At 39.9% G+C, this 24,204-nt stretch overlaps 1 protein-coding gene across 6 annotated transcripts in view; it reads right to left on the reverse strand.

Moving 5' to 3' along the window:
* Positions 1–24,204, reverse strand: part of OXCT1 (3-oxoacid CoA-transferase 1) — a 122,461-nt gene that overhangs the window by 38,344 nt on the left and 59,913 nt on the right. For all 6 annotated transcript variants that reach the window (XM_040977499.1, XM_040977498.1, XM_040977496.1 and 3 more), the window contains 3 exons: positions 23,758–23,806; positions 16,754–16,826; positions 16,092–16,167 (listed from right to left, as the gene is read on the reverse strand). In XM_040977499.1, the coding sequence (XP_040833433.1) occupies positions 16,092–16,167; positions 16,754–16,826; positions 23,758–23,806 (198 nt within the window). The remainder of the gene's footprint in view (positions 1–16,091; positions 16,168–16,753; positions 16,827–23,757; positions 23,807–24,204) is intronic.

Consider the following 24,204-nt stretch of genomic DNA (forward strand, 5'->3'; position numbering starts at 1 on the left):
AAAACTATCACTGGCCAAAGGCAGCGTAGATAGTATTTCAAAGTAAATAACACAGTATTGCATTACAGCATAAACTATAAAATATGCATGAGAATGGCTTGCTGTAAACAAATGATTTGTTCATTTATTCAATGAATAAACAGGAGAAAAGAGAAACTGAAGATATATTTAATACGTCTTCCTCAAATGTCCACATTCACAACAGTTCTAATATTAAAAGTATTAAAAGTATAGGTTTTCTTCTCACACCAACCAATTCTTAAACTCTCTAGACATCAACTGAGTGTCAAACAACTGAATTCATTTTTGACTCTATTCACATGCAGTTAGCACCTCAGGATATGAGCTGTCTTGTAGGAGCAATCAGACTACTAAAGACAGCCGGCCACAAAGACACAGTCCTAAGTCCAGGCCACTTGTACTTCTTCTAAATAACCACAGAGTCAGGAAATTCCAACTACCGGGTTCTGTAATTTGCTAAAAGGGTTCACAGAATCAAAGAAGGTATTTTGGTTACTATTACTGGTTTATCATGAAGCATACAACTGAGGAACAACCAAACGAAAGAAGCAGAAGCCAACATGAGGGGTAAGGAGTGTAAAAGCTCAATGCTTTCTCCAGAAACAGCAACCTCCCAGAATCTTTGTTTTCACCAGCTCAGACACTCCTAGAATCCCATTGTTTGGATTTTAAAATTTAATTTATTTAATTATTGCATAATTTAGCTCCATAAGCTACAGGATTTCCATTCCTCCCTCCCCAAATCCCTGCTAGCCCACTGGGGGTTTTTATGAAGGCTCCTTACACAGCATCTTTGATCAAATCATCAGACATTGGTGGCTGAACTCCTTACCCAGCCACTCCCCCTCTTCCCTAAAGACTGTGGTTAGGGCTGAAAATTCCAACCCTCTATTGACATTTTGATCTTCTGGTAAAAATTTTAAAAAGAAATACAAGGGAAAGAAACAAAAGTTTTATTAAAAAAAAAACAAAGGAGAAAGTCAAATTTGGTGTCTGTATTATGTGATTATATTAACAATGAACTTATAAGAGCAATCCCTTTCACTATAGACTAAAAATGTCCCCTGAAATAAATTTAACCAAGAATGTGACAGCTCTGTCCAATGAAGATGACAAAATGCAAATGAAAAACAATTGAAGCCACATACAAAAACTAGAATAATTTCCCATATTCATGGATTACAGGAATTTGTTTAAATGTCCACATTATTTAAAGCGGTCTTTGGATCAATTCCCTCACCTCCATCAAAATACCAATTCATTCTTCACAGAAATAGAAAAAAAAAATTAAACATTTATATGAAAGCACAAATGACCCTGAATAAGCAAAGCAATCTTGAACAAAAAGGCGGAGACACAACATGTTAAATTTTAAGATAGACTATGAGGTATGTCATCAACATAGCATGTAACATGCACAAAAACACAGATGAACGGACAGAACAGGCAAACCAGAAACAAATATATGCATCTATGACCAACTGACCTTTGAAGGAATACCAAAAAACAAATAGTGGAGAAAGGAGAACCTCCAGTACACGGTGCCAAGAAAACTGGATAGGCCTATGCAGGAGATTTAATATTGATCCAAATCTACCCTAACATCTCACCCTTAACAACAATTAACTCAGAGTGCAACAAGGATCTAAGTGTAAGAAATGAAACTGTGAAACTACTAGAAGGAAACAGGGAAAACTTCAAGACATTGACATACTTGATTTTTGGATAAGATCCCAGAAGCACAATCAAAGAAAACACAAATAGAATTATACCAAAATAAGAAAATTCTACAAAGCAAGATATGCAATCAATGGAGTGAATAGACAACCAATAGAATGGGAGGAAATATTTTCAAACTACACATCTGACAAAGCATTCATATGCAAAATATACAAGAATTATTTTTAAAAAGTCAATGACAAAATCAAAGAATACAGTTTAGAAATGAGTCAATGGATTGAACATTTTTCAGAAAAAAACTACAAAAGGCCAATGAATACATGAAAAATGCTCAGAATCACTAGTTATCAGTCATATGAAAATCAAAACCACAATCATATATCTTCTCACCCAATTAGAAAGGTTAGTATCAAAAGCAAAATAAAACCAATATTGATGGGAAAAGGCAAATGCTTATATATAGTTGGTAGAAGCAGTTAATACAGTCATTATGGAGGACAGCATGTGACCCTTCAAAAACAAAAATGTATCTACCATACGCCTCAGTTATTCCACTTCTGGGCATAAAGATGAAATCAGCATGTTAAAGAGATACCCTATCCCAGTGTTCACTGCAACACCTTTTACAGTATTTAGTATGTATAACCAATCTACAAATCCACTGATCAACAGCCAAAAAAGAAATGTGGCATATATTCACAATGGACAATATTTAGTCATAAGACAATGCAATGACATTTGCAGCAAAAAGGGTAGAACTGGAGATAATGTTAATTGGAACTACGCTGGAACACAAATATTGTATGTTGTTTCTCATACGTGAAAGTTTTAAAAATGGTCTGAATTTAGAATACTGACTAAGAGAGTTTTTAAAGGGCCAGGGGAGAGGGACAGAGGGAAGTTGGATAATGCATGGCCCCAATGCGGTCCGATAAAAGCTTCTGGGTATTATAACACTGGAACAAAATTCTAGGAATTTTAGAAGTGTAGTATCCAGCACTGGGGACAGCCTTTCTTGTTATTGCATTTCTCCCTCAGGTGGTAGAATTTAACCTTCCTGCTAGCCTTTGAAAGTGGGCTAAATGTAATGAATCTCATTCAGAACCAAAAGAGAAACAGGTAAAAATGGTAACTTAGTACTAAACAAACCTGGTGACCACATGTTAACCAAGCAGTAAAGACTAACTTCACCATGTTGACACCTTCTGCTCTCAGATACAAGAAGATCACGTGATTGGATTCTTTCCCCAAACTCATAACCCATGTGTAATCATGAAAAAAACATCACACACAAATCCACACGGGGCACATTCTAGGAGACGGCCAGCTGGTCTTCTCAAAACTGTAAATTCAGGGAAAAGAAGGAAGTAGAAACTGACACACGTCAGGGAGGACATGTGACAGCTAAATGCAACGTGCTGTCCTGCAGGGGGCCTAGAAACAGTAAAAGGACATTCACGGGGGGGAAAAAAGCTGATGAAATCAGAGTGGAGTCCAAGGTTTAATAAGGAGTCATGTCTCAATGTGTGTTTCTCAGTTTTGACCGATGCACCGTGCATGTTAACACTCCCACCAGGCGGTAACGATGGGGTCAACTGCACGGGATGCACAGCAACACCCCTTCTACCTCGAAGCCTTCCTGTGAATTCTCAAATGAGATTATATTTAAAAATAACTCACATGTGACTTGCTTTGATGGTTTCTCTATGTTTTCTTCGAAACTAATTTAAAACATTTTTAAGTTCTCAGGATCTCCCTCTTTTTAAAGAATTTTGAGATAATCCCTCAATGAAGGGGGGGGGGGAAATGGACTCCAAAACATATAAACTAACAATATGTCAATGAACCTCTCCTTTGTTGCCAGTTAGGATCTGCTTTCTGTAGTAACTAAACCTTATCGCTTTGTAAATTCGACATTTGCTAACTTAGAACACACAGCAAAACAGAAAGCCATGAATTAGTAAATCTGGCTTTAAGAAATACGAAAAATGATTCTGAAAATGGCATTGTGAGACTTTTTGATATTTTTAATAGGAATAAGTAAATTTCACCACCTAAATGATTGTTCCAATAAGCTCATCCTTATGCCAGGTATCTTGCTTTTTGGTACAAATTTTTCCCTTGTCTTTTTATAATAAAGTATGGTAATTAGGACCGTGTATAAGAATGGTCCTGAGCCATGTTAGTATCGGTTTGAAAAAAAAATAAGGAATGCAGATTGTTACTTAGTTCTAGAAAAAATAACATACCACCCCTATCTTTGGCTAATTTTTTTTTCACCATTCTTGCTACTTACTTTGTCCATTGTATGTACCTTTTTAAAAACTCAATTATATGAAAATAATTCCTCGTTATATAAGCTATCTTTCCAGAAAGCAAATATAACAGGCTTACAGAGAAGAGCCGAGGTAGCAGAGGGAGGGAAGGAGAAACGAAATAAACAGTGCTTGAAAAGTTAAATACATCACCCATAGTCAATGAGCAAGTCAGGCAAGCACAAGCACCTGAATCCCCATAGAAGATGTTTCTTATTCTAAAATGTCTAATTTACTTCACTATCTTTCTTATTATCTCTAATCCACTGGATGCCGTTAATTAATTGCATTGAGAGGCAACCGGCAAGCCTAAATATGTCCTCTGTATCTTCACTTTAGACAATTTCTAAAAATATAGTGAAGATCCTCCAGAACCAAAATTACAGAACTTTCCAATGTGCTTGTAAACAAATCATGCATCTTTCACCAACCTGAAAACCATGATTTTAGAAAATTAAATTTACTAAAACCAACATGATTATAAGTTACACTCAGGAAGAAAATAGGTTTGCTGATAAATCTTCCAAGTGTCAGAGTAATAAGCTTACTTTTCACAAAGTTGGGGCAGTAAGAAAAACGTACTTAAAAAAGAGCTATTTCTTAAATACTTGTGGATTGAGTTTCCAGAATCCAAATCCAAAACATACATATGTACGTGTGTGTATACATACATATATATATATGCATACATATATATCTCAGCCTGTAATGCTAGCATCTCATATGGGCACTGGTTTGTGTCCATGCTGCTCCACTTCTAATCCAGCTCCCTGCTTACAGCCTGAGAAAGCAGCAGAGGATGGCCAAACTCTCAGACCCTATAGCCAAGTGGGAGACCCGAAAGAAGCTCCTGGCTCCTAGCTTCGCACTGGCCCAGTTCCTGCCACTGCTGCCATTTGAGAGGTGAACCAGTGAGTGGAAGATCTCTCTCTGTCTCGGTCTTCCTCTCTCTCATTCCTTCTGTATTTCTATCTTTCAAATAATAATCCAGTAAATCTTTACAAAAATTGTGAAAACTCATGTACTCAAGTCAAAGCTCAAAGTCTGGTCTTTTCTGCAGATATATTTGCTCTTTTTATGCACAACTGTCACAAGACTGATATTCCATCCATAACCATTTTTTAAAGATTTATTTTTATTATTTTTTTATTGGAAAGGCGGATATACAGAGAGGAGAGACAGAGAGGAAGATCTTCCGTCCAATGATTCACTCCCCAAGTAAGCGCAATGGCCGATACTATGTCGATCCCAAAGCCAGGAGCCTCTTCCGGGTCTCCCACGCGGGTGCAGGTTCCCAAAGCTTTGGGCCGTCCTTGACTGCTTTCCCGGGCCACAGGCAAGGAACTGGGTGGGAAGCGGGGCCGCTGGGATTAGAACCGGCGCCCATATGGGATCCCGGGCGTGCAAGGCGAGGACCTTAACCACTTGCGCCACTGCGCTGGGCCCCATAACCATTTTTAAATTGCTATTTACACAGTTAAACTTGGAAAAGTCTGGAAACAAACTGTGCATATATCTTACAACCTAATGATTCTCTATACATTATTACTACAACTGCAAGGTTCTACTTGCATTACCCAGTGATAGATAATACGGGCAGTGCTCAATCTATTGGACACAAGAAACTTGAGAAGCTCTATCTGCACTTTCCTTAGGAAAATCCCACTGTACTGGTTGAAGGACAAGAAGAGGTAAGTCTAGAAAGAGGATGAGATGGGAGATGGGAAGGAGGTTCACTTAGTTCCAATCCCAGATAACAAATGCATTTCATAATAAAACCTTATCCAGAGAACTCGAGGGTCTAAACATACAGGTTGTGACACCAAATGTCCCCAGATGGAAACTATGTGCTCCGTCTGGTTCTTAACAACGACCACTAGAGGATCCAGCACTGTGCTTGATAGACTCGGCTGTATCCAGCACTAGCACAATGGGCTTGCTTCATGCCATCCCACGTGCAATACACTGGTGAGGAACACAGCGGCTGATTCAGAGCTCCTGCAAGTAGCAAAACCATGTAAGGCATCCTTTTTGTTCCCCATGTATGATGTCACGGACAACCTACAGCCTTTGGTATACAATTCTCACTTTCAATAATTTCTGTGTAATTTATCATTTCAACTTTCATTTCCTTTTCATTCAGTGCCCTTGAGGAAAGACTGTGTGATAGATTGGATGGGTTTCTCAACCTTTGACGAAGGAAAACATCTTTACGAGCATAATTTGAATAATTGCAATTTTAACTTGAAGGTTGATTTTTAGAAGCTGACTTTTACTAAAACAATTCTCTGCATTTCAAGGCCTTTTTATGACCACAGGCTCAGTTATCTAACACGGATGATTTGTAGGTCTCATAAATGTTGGAGTCTTGAGCTAAGCACAAAAATGTTCAAATTTCACCAACTTTCAACTACCGATGTTTCTGTTTTCAAATGTCCTGATACATCATAACATCATTAAAAGCTAAAATTTTAGAACTGAGTTCCTTTAAAAGGAATTACTCAATGCAAGAACTTTATAGATTAGACCTGAACTGTCTAACAAAGTAGACTAGCCACATGTGTCAATAAATTATCTGAAATAAAATTAGAAATTTGCTTCGTCAGCCACACTAATCGCACATTTCCAGGGCTCAGAAGCTGATGTGTGGCCAGTGGTTATCACACTGCATAAGGCACAGAGAACATTTTTGCTGAGAAAACTTTCGCATCATATTATATTAGAGTAAAAGAGAGTAATTTGTAAGAAAGCACAATTTGTTAGCAGTGAAAACCACAATTCAGATCTTTTTTTGCTTTATTTTTGAGAGGCAAAGCTGTGGAGATGGACATATTTCTGACGTGCGGGGTCATTCCCAGGTGCCCACCATGGCCTCAGGCCGAAGCACCTGTGACACGTCACATGTTGTACTCCAGGCTGTGCGTAAGAAGGCAGGCTGACAGCAGATGCACATATTTTAATCCCTGTCAAATGCCCTCTCCCAAGCCTAGTTTCATTCACTCTATAAAGCCATACTGTCTCTGGGAATTAATAAATAAAGAAACTGAATCTAAGCACAACCTAATGTTGAGTGTGCAACAGGATTTGCCTCAACCTTACAACACTCTGCTAGCTATTCCCCCTGCTTCTCTGACTATCTTCGCCACACAAATAATATTCTCTGTAAGAGAGAGGACTGTACTGTTTGCTTGTCACCCTACAAATCTCTAATAAATTTCACTAAATAAACACTACCTCATTCATCACATTGAAAAAAAAAAAAGGATGGGGGTGAGGTCTACAAAGGCTAAGTGACTTCACAGGCTCTCAAAGGGCTTCTGAGAGGCCTCAAGATAGAAGGTTCTTAGTGTTGGAATGTGGTATTTCCAAAGTGAACTTGTGGAGCTGGTGCGGAAGCATAGTGGGTAAAGCCACAGGCTCCTGTGCTGGTTGGAGTCCCAGACCCTCCACTTTCAATCCAGCTCCCTCCTAATTCGCCTGAGAAAGTAGTGGAGGATGGCTTTCCACTCATGTGGGAGACCCAGATCAAACTCCTGGCTCCTGTGGGCCAGCCCAGCTCTAGCCATTACAGCCATTTGGGGTGTGAATCAGTGGAAGGAAGATCCCTCCATGTCTGTTGGTCTGTCTCTCTCATTCTGCCACTCAAACAGATAAATAAGGAAAGAGAGAGGAGGAGAGGGAGAGACAGAGAGGGAGGGAGAGAGAGAGAAAGAAAGAAAGTGAATTTGTCCTCAAATAGTGCATCTATTCGTGTCATTTCTCTGAATTCGGGCTTTTCTGTAGTAAAACTGAGGTACAATGCAGCTTACTCATGTAAAGGAATTCCATACTTATTCTAGTACCATCGGATGGGATAGCAGAAAGGCAGTAACAGGAATCATTTGGGGGCTGATCAGGTGATAACCAGGAGTCTGGAACTCATTCGAAGTCTCCCACACGGATGACAGGGATACAAGTATGTGAGGCATCACCCACTGCCTTCCACACTAGAAACGGGAAGTTGACATTTGCCCAGGTCTTGAGAACAGGCATTCTGATACGGAACGCAGGAATCCCACGTGGCCTCCTAAGCGCCAAGTCAAAAATCGCCCCCCCCCCTTTTTTTACATATACTTCACATTTTTCCTAATACAGCTTTCTTAAAAATAAATGTGTTAATATAATTTCTAATCTAAAGGAGTAAAGGAAGAAATAAGAGATTTCACCAACTGGAAACAGCAAATTCAGTCATTTCAGGAAACTCAGTTTTCAAGAGTCATTAGCTCTGTGCCTGCAGGGTCATGCTGTCATCAGGCCCTTGGTTTCACTCCCTGCTAACTCATTTCAGCAGCACCATTACTTGTCACATTAGTAATAATGGGTTTCTGGGAGGCCTCATGTACCACTTCTAATGTTTCTTCTCCTTTAAGCGGGATGTTTAATGAGAAGGGGCTGTTGTGGTCATTAGTCAAAAGGATGTATATTCGAAACTGAAAACTCATCGCCTAATGCCTCTGAAAAGAGAGACAGACAGACAGACTCAATCCAGTACCACAGGCTCCCCCCACCCCCGGAGAGGAGCGTGCCTTCTAAACCAGGGGAGACAGAGAATCCTCCCTGAGCTTCTGGCACCACAGCCTGGATTCAGTCAGACGCTTACAGCACCTTTCTTTGAGTCTCTAGACTGAAGCTATCTGAGCTCCACCGCAGAGTCCGTGTTCTTACAGTCACGCAGCTGTTTCATAAACACATCAGGGAGAGAAACAGTTCATTTCCTCTACAACAAAAACCCTCTAACAGCAATCAAAAGGTAAAACCTCTGCAAGCCTGCCCAGCGCTAAGATCAGAACAAGTCAGATTCACATCCTCATGCTCCTTCCCTTACCTAAAAGGTTACCAGGAGTGAGGACGTGGGCTGTTCAAGAGTTTGCTTTTGTTCTTGTCTGACCTTGATGTTAATCTCTTCCTTTTTACATATTTTTTTTACTTCTTTTCATCACTTTTCTTCACTATGATCCTCATATTTCTGTAATGATGTTTAAATGTTTCCTATCTGAAGAGCAAACTTTTTTAAAAAAAAAAATATTTTATGTTATTTATTTGAAGGCAGAGTTACAGAAAGAGAGGGACAGATAAATCGTCCATCCCTTCTAGACTGGGCCATGTGGAAGCCAGAAGCCTAGAACTCCATCTGGTTCTCCCACGTGGGTGGCAGGGGCCCAAGGGCTGGGACCTTCTGCTGCTGAGTTTTCAGGTACTTTGGCAGGGAGATGGATCAAAAGTGAAACCAGCTGTGACTCAAGCCCATGCTTAACATGGGATGCCAGTTCAAGTGGTGGCTTAACCAGCTATGCCACCATAACAAAGCAACAATTTCTTTACCCAGTTTGCAGCAATATTACAGGGTAGTTATTTATTTTTTCAGGTTGCTTCCAGAATGTAAAATGCATAACAGCTAATGAGACTGATTCAGATTCCCACTTCATCACTAACAACATAGAGGGACGTGAATATTTAACTCCTTTTGCCTAAATGTCTTCACCCATGAAGGGGTGACTAACTCCCAATAGTGCAGAATTAAATGACAATAAACATACAAATAATCCAGCATAGGACTTCGCCTGTGGCATAGGCTTAATCATTCAGAGTTCCCACTTAGGGAACTGTCCTGGTGCAACAGCTTAAACTGCCACCTGCAGCACCCAAGTAAACTCAGCCTTAAGTCCAAGCTATTGCACTTCCAATTCAGCTCCATGTTAACACTCTTCAGCCTGAACCAGCCCTGGCCATGATGGCCAACTGAGGAGTTAACTAGTATACAGAAGATCTTTCTCTCTCTCTCTCTCCTTGTAACTCTGCCTTTCAAATAAATAATTCTTTTAAACAAAAGAACAGTTCCTTCCTTATAAAAACAATAGCTTTATAATTCAGCTGTGGCTTTGAATCATAGATTTTAATCATCAACAGACTTCTAGGTGAGAGCAATTTTTCTTACAACATAAATATAAAATATATACTACAGTCTGGCTAGATGTGAGATGATTTTGTCCCTGTCTTGCTTTTGCACTGATAGTCAAATGAGAGAGTTTTGAGAGCCGGAGTGAGAGGGAGTATCTTCTCAGAAGCAGAATTTACAAAGGAAATGGTCAAAATGGGTTCCAAGACTATTTTGACCCTCTTACAGGTCAAAGAATACCACAGGGGACAAGCAGGGCATTTTGTATTTAAGTTTTATTTACTGGAAAGAATCCTGTTTCCATGAAACGTGCCAACAATTGTCCCCAGCTCACTGCCTGGGGACAATCTGCAGGCTGCAGCACAGGAATGGATCATTTTGTTGGGTGCAGGGGATAAGAAAACCAGAACTGAGTTGAGATCTGAAAACACCAAGAAAGGAGGTCACTGCAGAGAATGTTCTGAAGATTGCCAAGGGGTCACCGCAAATCTCGGGTGGAATTCTGGAGTGTGCAATCCCTCAGCACACACTCGTCCATGAGAGAAAATTAGCCAAAACATAGGAAAGATCTACACGCGAGCCTTAGGCATGAACTCACATATGTGGGTAACAGAACAATTGATATTTCTAACAACCAGAGAAGAAAGATCTCAGAATATATGGTGATCAGGCTCAGGTCTCCAAAGCAAACTGGCTTGGCACTGGAAGTACAGAAACTAAAGACTTCAAAATAAATATTGGAAGGATCGACCCAAGAGACAGCTCTAAGAGTTATACTACAGGAAATGTCAAAGGATGCCTGTCAAGCAAAAGCAAAACAACATCTGATAGCAACCTGGACCTGCACACATCAAAACTGCAGAAAAGAACAAACAAACAAGCGTGTTGGAAAACACACAAAATTTGTAACAAAAATAACAGCAAAGTATTTGGGGTTTATATTACACGCAGAATAAAATGTATAATTAATAAATGTGATGAAGGCAGAATTAGTTTACTTTTGTATGATTCTTATATATAAAGCAATACATGATTACTTATGATGTATGTATATTAGACAGCTTAAAGAAATCATTAAATCATTAAGACAATTAGGAGTGTAAAATAAGAGTACGAAAAGTAGTTAACTGATCCAAAATAAAGCAAACAACAACAAAAGAAACATGAAGCGAACAAGGAAAACATATTGAAAAGATTTAAATCCTAGCATGTTGATGATTACATTGAGTATGCAATTATGAAATACATCTGAACCAAATATAGTGCTTTGACAGCAATGTAGAGCTTTGCTTGCTTCAATTACAAAAAACAAACAAACAATGGTAGGTTTCCAATCAATAATGTAAGGCAGGAGTTGGCAAGCTTTTTCTACAAAGGGGCAAAGTGGGAACTATTTTAGACTTTGTCTAAGTCCTGGGACCTTGTGGGAGTGTGTTATGTGAGTGTTGGAGCGAAATTCCTGTGGTTGGGGCCTTATTTTTTAACCTGGAACTCCCGGGGTATGGCACTGAGTTCCTTCTTGCTCCATCACCTCATGGCACAAGGCCAAAGAGCCACAGCAAAGAAAGGGACAGACATAATCCTTTTTAGCAAATCCATTCCCGAGATAATTCACCCATTTATGCATGTGGCAGAGCCCTCCAGACATGACCATACTGCCCCATGGGGAGTCACAATTCCAACACAGGAACTTTGGGAGACACTTTGAAAGAAGAGTTGTTCTCTTCTTCAGCCATTCCCCTCTACTGTTGCAATATCAAAACAGCCACAAACCATATGTAAGCGAGTGAGTATGGCTATATTCCAATAAAACTTTATTTGCAAGAAACAAGCAATGGGCTAGATTCCGTACATGTGCCACATTCTGATGATCCCTGCTAAAATATCAGCTACGCAAATGCAGTGAATTTTTTTTTCCACAGGTGCATCGCTGAAAAAGTTACAACAGTTTATGACCCTTAAAGTACGACTGATTAAATACCTGTTGAATGGATGCACTAATGTTATCCTTGGAACAAGCTTGCTACGTTAAATATGATTGTCATTTTGTGAATGAGTAAGCACACTTTTTTGGCAGAATTTTTTTTTTAGTTGATGATGGATTTTTAAGGTACTAAATGTGTTTTCTGATTTATTGTACTTCCAGCTTGTGATGGTTTTATGGGTTTTATCTAAGCCTTTACGGGTTTTAGATAGCCTTATGTAACTCAAGGAGCATCTGCACAGTGTGAGGAGATGATGTGCCTTGTCACCATCTGTGAAGGAAGCAGTATGCAAGCACAAGCCTCATGCCAAAGTCCTCGGCTTTCCTTTATCACACCAAGCAGGCAAAGGCATTTACTGAGTAAAAGTGTCCCGCTATAACATACATGGTTTCCACCTGTTCTTTTTCCATAGTCATGATGTGTACTTTCCTGATTCTTGGGATCAAGCAAACACAACACTAACATGTTAAAATTATATGTAAGTTTATACTCTCACCTATCTCATAATCTGTACCTATGAATTTTCTATGTGGACTATGTTTTCTGCAACAGATTGAAACTTGAACACACATTTCTTAGTTCTACAACTGGCTAGACTGGACACTTGCCTTCTTCAAAGCCTACAATCAGTTGGACGTGCTCATATGAGGCACATACTTGGGCAGTATTCATTTGTATTTATTCACACAAGGAAATGGAAAACGTAAGGAAAAACAAACATCAAAATGACCTGTTCTCTGCCTTAAAAAGGCCTCCTATCAGTCTTTTCGACAAAGGTGGGGCTCTTGTGCCGCTGACATATGGCAGCCCTAGCCAGTAGGCTGCTTATTTCATGCTTTCCATAACAATCCTCAGAGCTGATCACACATGTTTACTCAGCTTCTTAAATCAATAATCGGTGCCAGCTGTTGCTCAAAAATAGACCTTGGAAAGCACCAGCATGTAGATCCAGGAGCCAGTACAGCTCTCCACCTTTGTGGAATTCACATGGGGTTTTACCAGAATCACAACAAGCAAGGAACTTAAAGGAGCCAATAAAGGTTTTGCCATATTTTCCCTGTTTGATGCTTTGGGCAAAAATGTCAGAAGTCTGCCCATAGGATCAACACTGCATAGTAAGAAGCTATTATAGGGTAAGACAGATCACATCTATATCACTTGCTTGTCTTAAAGGCTTCAGGGTTATTGGTCTCAACATCATCACAATGAATGGTGATACTGTGCTGACACAGCCACTGAAAAATGACTAAATTCAGTCAAAAGATAAAAGTAAATGAAAAATGATATCATAAGGCTGAACTTTTTAGCTTCTTGACTGCAGAAACGCAAAATAAAAATGTATCTAATTTGTGTATATCAACGCAAATCTTTGGGAGAGATAAGAGTGCTGGCTGAAACTGCGTAAGGACAGTAGGCTGTGTCTTATTCGTAACCCATAAGAGCAAGAAATGCATCCTGAAAGGGTTCAGTTTTTGGCATTTGCATATGAGCTTAGGATAAGCAGGTTGTTCTGGCTCCTGGATAATCTCCTTGCTCTTCCCAGTGTAGTTTAAGGCAAACAGAAGGGCATTTCAAAGGACCAGTGGGAAAAAATGAAATTAAACAGATTCATTTTGGTGCAAAAATTTTTCAAAATACTTGCATATCCTTCAAAAAGTGTACAGAAAATACATATTATGTAAAAACTATGCATGAGATGTAAGAATTTTTTTTTGCCCCAAAACACATTTATCTATTCTATTCTGCATGACCTTTTTGAAGTACCCTCATATTCTCTAATGTTAAACAATAAAGCATTCAAGAAAACAGAAAAACCATTTCTGTTTATGGAACACATGAAGTGTTCACTTAATCCTAGCAGAAACACACTCTGCATCAGATAAATTATAAGGGGTAGAGCTAAAATTCAAACCAGTTCTTTTCCAAAATAAACCTTCTGGTCTTCACTCTGAAGCCATCCTGCACTATGTACTTGGTATGCATTATTTTATTTACTTCTGACCATGGTTCTAAATAGTAGACACTCTTACATTTCCATTTTACTGATAAGAAAAAGAAGGCAACGGGCTCAAGTCACACTGCTAGCAAATAAATGAAACGGGATTTCAGCCTCTGTATCTCACTGCAGAGCCCATGACCTTAACCACTAAACTACCAGAGTTAGACAGCACCCCTGAAACCATGTAGTCTCAAATTTTCTTTTTCTTATTCTTTAAAAATGCTAATATATAAAAACTATATCAATCTGTGATATACACAATGCCATACCACGCAGCCATTAAAAAAAAAGGTGTCATTGTATCTTCTGCAACAACAAGAATGGAACTGAAGGTCATTATGTCGAGTCCCTATTTTAGAGGTAACACCACAACCCAAAGACATGGCGATACATTCAAAGTCACACCCTGGTTATTGTAAAGTCAAGGCTAAAATGCAGGAGTTGCTTTGCTCTCCCTTCCTGCACTTGATCTAAGTCAAAAGGCCTAAACGTGATCTCATCTTCTTCCTCCTGCCCCTAAAATCCTTTTTGCAAAACCTGAAAGTGGAAGTATACTCTGATTTCTTGTACTAATAAGCATCTTATAACTTGTCCATATCACTTTATAAAGCATGGGAGGCCATCCTGATTTCTTAGAGATCTCCAGGAGTTGCCAACCCTTACAACTATAGGTGAATCAGAATATTTTAAAAACTAAAATAACGATGTAATTCAGATTTTATGAGTTTTTAATTATAATGGTTCTATTACGTTTTCTCCCTTACATTTTAAATATGTACGGTGATTCTTCTTTAATATATCCAACCTTGGTCACATACTGGAATCAGCTGTGTGATTCCAATACGCATCCTACATCCAAGAACAATTAAACTGAAATTCTGCAGTTGGAACCCAGGCATTAATATTTTTTAAAAACTAGATAGTGATTCCAATATGTGCACAAGTTTGAGAGACAGGGCTTTAATAATTAGTGAAAGTTTGAACTAATATTCCATGTGGTATTGATCAAAAGAGGTAAACTAACCAGTCTCTAACATGGTTGTGAACTATATTAATTCACCTGGCTCAAAAATTATTAAGAAAAACCAGAGATTTTAGAAAACCTGTCACATCATAGGATACCAACCTCAGCTACATGACAAGATTACTCGGAGCATAAGCTTTAGAAATACAACTGTAAACCTCTTTAAAATCGAAAATAAAAGCATCACTTGGGGGCAAATATTTGGCACAGCAGTTAAGATGCTGCTTGAGAGGCCTGCAGCTCAAACCAAAGTTCTTGGGATTTTGCTCTCCACATAGAAGATGGAATTGCAGGTTCCTGGCTTCGGCCTGGCTCATCCCCAGCTCTTACAAGCATTTGAGGAGTGAACCAGCATTTGGAAGCTTTCTCTTTCTCATTTTCACATTAGAAATAAACAAATGCCTCAAAAAAGCAATAACCTGGAGAAACAGCCAAACTGAGCTCATGATCGTAGGTACACACCCACTGTTTTGGGTTTTTTTTTTTACATACAGATTCAAAATGCAGCAGCCTGGAACATAATGAGCACACTCGTGGATTAAGCTACTGATTATAGTCCTTTTCCCAAGGCTGATTGTAAGAGGTGTTTTCCTCGACTCAGGTCATTATTAAACGATAACGATTTGCATTTCATAAGAATGTTTAATTGTCACAGGTCTGGCATTCCACAACAGAAGACAATGTGATTATTTGGGGGTGGGGGGTACACAATCAAGAGAGAACTTTAAGCACTGTGAACAGGAAAATAATAGAATGAACATAAGGTTAATGAACTCAGTTTTTTCTAGTTAGTTTAAAACGGTAATTACAATAATAAACATTTGTATTTCTTACTTTCATCAGAGTATAATTAATCCTTTTATGGTTTTGCCTTTCTCAACTTTCTTAGGAACGTATTATTTTGCCTTGATTTTGTCTGTTTTTAGTCCCAACCATGTATTAAACTTGCAAAGCAGAACACTTCTCGGTTCTTGCTTGATTAAAACTTGATCAAAATTTTAAAGTGCATATTAAAGTATTTCATAATTACATTGTGTTCTCATATGGAAATGACAGGATTTTTTTTCCTGTTTTTTTAAAAAAAAATTATATTGATCCAAGCATGATTAAAAAGAAAGGGACATTTACTCACAGGGATCATCCAGTTTGCCAGGTCACCATACTTGGAAACTTGCATTGCTCCTAGCATGGTTAGATCGATGTGGCCGCTGAGAACGAAAAAAAGAAGACTCCTAAAGCAAATGTCACAAGCTTTCTGTCCCTTTTACTTGACACGGACAGTAGTTTCAATCATTTTTTCTCCCCCAAATCCTTTATCTTTCTCTTGTAACTAATTTCCAGATAGATCAGCTCTAAGCCAATGCAATAAAATAACGATTCTTTATTAAACAGTTCAGCCTCTACTGTCCCCAAAACAAACGAACAAGTGTACACAGCTGAGCCTGTTTCCCCCATGAGGGCACATGAGATGTGATTTGAGAACACCAGTTAAAAGTGAGCACACAATTTGATGAAAATGTCAGAATCCTCAGATGGGACCCTAGATATATTTCCTTCAGTCTGGTTGGCATCAGGGTATATACTGCATTTGAAGAATTCTTTTCCTAATAGTGGGCTGGACATGTCGACGTCCAACATGCAGCATGAATAATCCCACACCTTCCTGAAGCCAAAGAAACCTGTGATCGTTTCCTGCGGGAAACGGCGGCTGCGTTTAGAGCCCTGTGAGCGCACTTAAGGGATGACTCAGCTCCTTCAGCACTGTGTGAAACAGGGGGCTCCGTTATTACATACCCTCTAATCATTGCAAATGATTCATCGCTGGAGAAAAAAGAGGCTCCTGGAAGAACAGTGACTGTTTCCTTGCCTAAACACACAAAAGAAAGGAAAGCTATTAGCTTGCTAAGAGCATCATGGGGGACAGAGCACCTTCTCTGACTCCAAACGGTTAAGATCCCTGGGCCAAAAGGCCAGGCCACAAGGAGTGGTAAACAGGAGGGGAAATTGCCCACCCTATTATGAGGAATATTTTGCCACTGGCATTGTTCACCACTGTCCCTGCCTAGTGATAACAGATGAACTTTTACTGTTTGGAAATTCTCTAGAAGCAATGCAACCTCTATTGCCTATTGTACCCCAGCCCCTGCCATCCCCATTCCCTTCACAAGCCACTGCTAAACACTACACGGAATCAGGAGGAAGGCAGGGTGGAATGACACCTGTCAGGAGCCAGTGCTCCTGTAAGTCAATAGAGCAGAGAGCTGGTAGAATTCACAGGAACTTATGAAGAAATGCCATTTTGAGAGGATTGACACAGGAAATGCTCTCATTCATTTTCTTAAGTCTATTTAAAACTTAACAGTTATAAGATGAAATTGTTCTGAGGAGTTAATGTACAGCATGGTAGATATAGCTTAAAATACCATCTTGTACACTTAAACTGGTAAGTGATGAATATGCATTTGACTTGGTTATGCTAATAACTTCATAAAATACAAATACATCAACTCAACATGTATACCTTGGCTGTATATAAATTTGTTCATTGTACTCCAATAGATGGTGTATAAAATCAAAATAAAGATCAACAAATCATATAGAAAGGTCCCACCTAATTCCTTAGTGGTGTTAGCTTGAGAGTTTCCCTACCATACATCATTACCCTCTTGCTCCTATAAGCTCCTACTCACACAACAGGAAGCACGGCTTTAGTCTAGTCATGTCCCATAGCAGAGTGCCCAGGTTCCAGTCCCAGCTCTGCTCCTGGTTCCAGCTTCCTGCTAACGTGCACCCTGGGAGGAAGCAAGCACTGCTTCCTGCCGCACATGTCAACAATCTGGATTGCATTCCAGGATTTCATCTTCAACCCCCAGCTTGGGATCACCAACTACTGACTTTTGAAATCAAAATAACAAACAGGAGCTTTCTCTCCTTTCCTCTTCCTCCCTTTTCTCTCCCTTCTCTCTCTCTCTCTCTTCTTGCCAAATAAATGTTTAAACTGTAAGGCCTTGATGAAATCAATGAATAAGATGGTGATAATGGCCAAGATACTTAATGTTAATTTCAAGAGGTGCTCTTGAAAGACACCCTGCCCAAAATTTACATTCCATTATAGAAGCCGAGAGCTAAGAAAGATTTTCAAGGTCATCCAGTGACTACACAGTAATATCACCTGACTCCCATCAAAGCTGCTCTCATCTTGCCAACTATTTCCTCTGTTCAAGGGCATTAGCTGCCCAGGAACAGCTTCTGGTCTCAACCAGAAAAGCACTCACACGCCAATTAGTCAAAGATAAGTCAACTAAGGGAGAACATGCTTAGCCACAAGGTTTCAGCACATATCAAAAAAAGGAAAGAACAGGGAAGAAAAGTAGTAGCCAAGATTCACCTAGAGAAAAAACTCCCATCCCAAAAGGCTGAGAAATCATGTGACTGGTCCGTAAGTAAACACAGCTAGACCCTGCTCTGCTTGCCCTCCTTGGAAGCTTGCCCGCCCATCAGTATTTCCCACCATCGGAGGTCAAGAATGAAGAGAGAGTAAACCTATATATAGGTTGCTGAACTGTTTATTCTCTGGAGGAATTTGATCCTAAATCATGGAAACATGTTCACATTTTTAAGTGAAAAAGCTTTGGCAAATATTTTTCACAGGGTGTTTAGACAGCACGGAAGACACGGAGAATAAAGTTAGAGAACACATGTAAAGCCTTTACGCCTCCTGTGCCTGGTAGACAGAAAGGGCTTCAAACACATTAGCATTTGTTACTGTCGGTGTTATTAATCCTCTCTAAACCCACTGATGAAAGAAACAAATGCCATTGCTCCTCTAGAGACCCAGTAACTGCTTCACACAGTGAGGACACATGGCCAGCCGGCGTGGGTTCTATGTTTTAAAACATGCAATAAACTGTATCTTACTGTAATAAACTTCTGTGATCAGCATAACCATCTCCTTACCACCATGGCTGTGAGATGGAGAGGCAATGAAGAACAAAAACAAAACAAACACAGGGAAGAAAATATAACAATCTTCACTAAATTGCAATACCTTCTAAAGGAGCATCTCTACTGGCTCATAACAGCCCATAAGCGTTGTTTACCAACTCAGAGGAAACTCAGGTCAATCGGAAGTGTTTGGCTCTCCCTCTATAATTAAGGAAGCCTAATTTCATTAAAGAATCCAGAAAATAAGTCTCATAAGAAAAAAAAATAATCAGAGGCCAGCACTGTTGCACAGCATGATAAGTTACTTGGAATGCCGACGTTCCCTGTCAGTGTGGCAGTCCAGCTCCTGGCTGCTCCCCTGCTAAGGAGCCTAGGAAGACACTGGACAACGGCCTGAGTACTTGACCCCTGCCCGGGAGATCAAGATGGAGTTTTTGGCTCTTAAGCTTAGCCTAGTCCAGAACAAACTGTTGCAGCCATTTGAAGAGTAAACCAGAAGAGAAAAGACCTCTCTCTCTGTTTGCTTTTAAAATGCATACATATATATATAATACAAAATATTTTAATATAAAATATGCACATATATTTTAAGATATCAGGTCTTTATCAATCCCATCTAGCACTTTATAAAAGTACATTTTTGGATAAGTAAATTTTCAATATTTTTAAACACCAAATATTTAAACAAAAAATAGAAACTCTAAAGCTTAATCTATGCTTTGCAAATTCAAGATCCACATCTGATCAAGAAAAAAGTCAGAACCATAATTGATAAAACATTCAACAACAGAAAAGACGACTGCCTTATTTGGCTCTTCCGGATTGATCTGTGTATATATCTGAACCACTTTATGATACTTGAGAAACAGTTTCACAGTTCCTGAGTCCTCTGACTAATCACAGGTCATTCCTTCGATATTGATTGAAGGCCTGGTGGGTTCCTTGAACTGCATTACTAACAAAATTCAGCTACACTCAATTGTTGGTTCACTAACTCTGGTATCAATTCAGCAGCACATGGAGGCATTATAACATGCAGGCTGCTGCATCTGATTCCCAGGGTTTCTTACGCAGAAGGTATGTGATGGTGCCAGGGAGTTTCCTTTGCTAGAAGTCCCCAGGGACACTCATTCTGTGGGTCTGGGAACCTGGAGAAGCACTGCCCCAATCCAACTTGGCAGCAAGAGAGAGAAATACCTCCAAACACCATGAAGACACAAAGGTGGATCTTACGAGAAGGGCATTCGACATGCTGTGGGCTCAGACGAAAGGCAATCCCGTCCTATAGAATGAGTCAGAGGACAGCTGAACTGGCACTTGAAGGACAGCTACAGTATGTTTGAGGAGATGGCAATGAAATTGGGAGGGGCAGAATTAAAGCATGCAGGAAAGAAAACACGAGCCATCTTCAGAGATGCCCCCAGCACATCAGGCTAGTCCTGTGTGGATGGACAAAGGCAGCCCTGCAGGTCTCAGGGAAAGACAACGCTGGCAAGCTTGGCTCAATCATCAGAGAGATGTGGAATGTGGTGCTGTTTGTACTGTAATCTACAGGTCTGTGTTTCTCCATACCGGATTCGTTCTCGGCACTACTGACAGTGGGGCTGACTAATTCTTGCTGGGAGTTATGGCAGGTCATTTCCCAGCATTCCTGGCCTCTATCCATTCCATGTCAACAGCACTCCTTCTCCCAGGCAGGATCATCCGAAATGTCTGCAGACATTACTGAATGTCCCCAGTGAATGAAAAATCACATCCTCACACACCCTCTAACCTGTTCAACAGCAAGGCTGTGAAGTATAGATGACAGGACAACGTTTACTGGTCAGCAGATGAAAACCGGTCATTTAAAACATGATTTACACATTAAAATAAGACAACACTAACAAAGGTTGCAAAATGCACAAAAATACCAAAACAAAAACCCAAGACATGGAAATCCTACAGCTGCATGGGTTTACTGCAGGATCAGGCCCCTGAAATGCTCTAAGCCTCAATCACTTAGGATTGTATTTTGGTACGAGTTGGGTTCTCAACAAGGATTTGGAAAAAGGGGACAGGTCAGCAGTGCTGATCACAGTCACTTTACTTTTATGGGCTTCAGTTTTCTCAATTGGGATGACAAGGTTTTTTTGAAGTGCAAATGGTACAACGTACTTGAAAAAGTAGTCTTCAAGCTACTTTTAGTGGTTTGCAAGCAGAATTCATGTTTCTATAATCTTTCTATGAAACTACTATTTAGAAAAACTGACCCCTGGAAACAGATCTATAATTATTTTGAAATTTTAATACACCAATTATACCTAAACACATAACTCTTTGTATTCATTCAACAGGATTTCTTAAAAAACAACACAAATCACACAAAAAAAATCAAATTAACACAAATAAACAATGGAAGTAACTTTCCAGGAAACTTTTAGATAATTCGGGAAGTTAAGGAAGTCATTAGCTAATGTTCTAGCCTCTCTAATTTATATAGCTGCGAAAATCCAAAGCATTCATCAAAAAAAATGCCAATAAAAGACCTCAATAAGTGAGTTAGAATGTAGTACATTGTACTACAGAAAGAGGGAGAAACAGAGAGAGAGTCTCCCTCCACTGGTTCCCTCTCTGACTGTCAAACAATGGCAAGAGGTGGGCCAGTCCAGAATCAGGAGCTGGGAGATTTTCTGAGTCTCCCAATGGGTGCAGGAACCCAAGCACTTGGGCCATCCTCTATTGCTTTCCCAGACACTCTAGCAGGGAGCTGATTAGAAGTGGAGCAGTTAGACCTCGAACTGGTGCCCAGGAGGATTGTTGGTGCCTCAGGCAGTAGCTTTACTCATCATCACACCATAGCCTGTGTGTGCGTGGGTTTTTTTTTTCTGTTTGTTTTTGAGGTTTATTTATTTTTACTTGAAAGGAATAGTTTACAGAGAAAAAGAAGAAATAGAAACAGGGAGAGATATCTGACATCTACTTGCTCACTCCCCAAATGGCCTCAACAGCTAGAGCCACGCTGATCCAAAGCTGGGAGCCAGGAGCTTCTTCCAGGTCTCCCACAGGGGTGCAGGAGGGCCATGTCTTGGGCCATCCTCCACTGCTTTCCTAAACCATAAGCAGAGAGTTGGATCAGAAGTGGAGCAGCTGGGAAATAAACATGGGATGTTGGTACTTGCAGGCTGAGGTTTAACATACTGTGGTACTGTGTGTCAGCCCCTGCGTTCTTGCTTTGAAAAGCAGTTTAATGTTGTATGTCATATTTCAAAGGGTAAAATATAAAACTGGTGAATTGAGCTGCTTTCAAGCTCAGCAGAATTGGGAATGCCTACCGTTCAATGATGTCACTGAAAAAATTAATTTCCAAGGAAAAGTGGGTTATATGAACTCAAGCCTGAAATTTGGAAAATGGAGTTATTCATTTTGCAAATAACTCACTAATATCATAAATTAATTAAACCAAGCAGCAAATATTTTTCACAGATCAATGAACTATTGCTAAAGGGTATGGTACAATTAAATCATAGCCTTGGTTAAATGTCACTGCTTTAGCACAGAGGGCCTTTCAGAGTTGAGTTGTGTTAACTAATTCAACTATTCAACCAGAAGCTGTTTTACTTGGAAAATTTCTAAGTGTCAAACATCAATTCTACTTGGCAGCTGGCCTTTATGTTCAGTTTCTATTACTTCTGACATCAACACATACTATTTTGGGGTGCACAGGAAGAATTTGTTTGTAGGCATAGAAGAAATAAGAGTAACAGGGTGCAGAGAATCAGGCCAGAACACAAAAATCAGCTTCTCACAGCAGCCCCAGCCCAAGGACGATTCATAGCCCAGACCTGCTGATAGGGTTGGCTGAAGCGCAAACAGCCATGAGAGTTAAAAGGCTTAATCTGTTCTTCCTCCCTGAGGTTACTGATATGTGAGTCTACATGGATACCTTTAAGAAGCTCATAGAAGAATGAACTTAAAAGGAAGTATAAACTGGGGCCAAAAAGAAAAAAAAAAAAAACAGAAACCCATTCACACTTTTTTCATAATATACATTTTTGGTGAACTTTCTGAAGATCCTTTGCATGAACTCCAGTTATTTAAAGTCACAATACAAGGCAAAGCTAATGAGCACAGGAACAAAGAAGAGGAAAAAGTTATGGTCCTCAGTTCGCGTCACCGGGATGTTCTTAGCACCAGAGGACTCCTTTAAGCATCCTTGGAGGATATTCTCCCAATCCCCACTCCCAGTGAGGACTACAGGGCAGCAAGTACCAACTACCATCAAAACTCTAGAGTGGCAGATCGGTCCTTTTTGCTATAGTGAGTCCTCCCCCTACCTTCTCCATCCCGACAAGGCTGTCCTGTTTCCAGCTGGGATTGGGCAAAGCAAGGCACAAGCAGGAGACCCAACAGAGGCTGCCCTCGTCCCACTTGGGATATGGCAGGACAGTGATGTTTCTCTCCCAGTCTGCAGTCCTGTTACATACCTTCCTACCACTGCTGCTTAATGACTGTGAACTTCACCAATCTGCCTTGGTTTCCCTTTGCCCTTCTAAATCCTTGTAAATTGTCTTTTTCTTTAATTCCCCTTAATTACCCCCATTTGAGAATGTTGCCTATTTGTTTAAAACTTTGCTATTGAACATGCCCTCACCTGTCCTTCCTCACTTCATCTAAGACATCCCCAAAGCGAAGAGACTCCAGAGAAGGACCAGAAAAGTTTACCTGCCTTCTCAATAAATGAACATTCTCCAGGAAAAACATGGGAATTTATTCCAAGTCCATAGTATGATAAAGCTCAGGATTAAAGTTACAGCAAAGGGAAATAAACACACACACACACACAACACACACACACACAACAGTGTGTTTACCTGCATTGATTAGATCTGCATCAACTTCATGTTTCAATGGATATGGACCCTGTCAGATACAGGATACCTCCAATTAGTAAAATGGTAATATAAATAATTTCCCTAAGACCCTAAGAAGTTATCACTCAAGGACCTAAGGGGAACCTTTTAAAAATAATTCCAATGTTTTTACAGCTCTGTTTCTCATATTGATTACTCAGTGCTACACAAACTGCCTAGGCAAATCGCTGATTAACCTGGAGCTGAGATAGAGTCAGAGCCAGCAGCTGGAGGCTGGGAACGTGAACCACGCCTCTGCTGAGAGTAACAGTGACTCAAGCAAGGGTGTCATCACCACCGCCCCCTGGTGTCTGTACTGGTCAAAGCCAGGGTCCATGAACTGGAGACAGCAATCACCCTAAGGTCAAAGCCAGAGTAAATGAACTGGAGCCAGCAATCACCCCAAGG

The sequence above is a fragment of the Ochotona curzoniae genome, unplaced genomic scaffold (assembly GCF_017591425.1).
Source record: "Ochotona curzoniae isolate NIBS_2020 unplaced genomic scaffold, NIBS_Ocur_1.0 contig_2754, whole genome shotgun sequence".
Lineage (NCBI taxonomy): Eukaryota > Metazoa > Chordata > Mammalia > Lagomorpha > Ochotonidae > Ochotona > Ochotona curzoniae.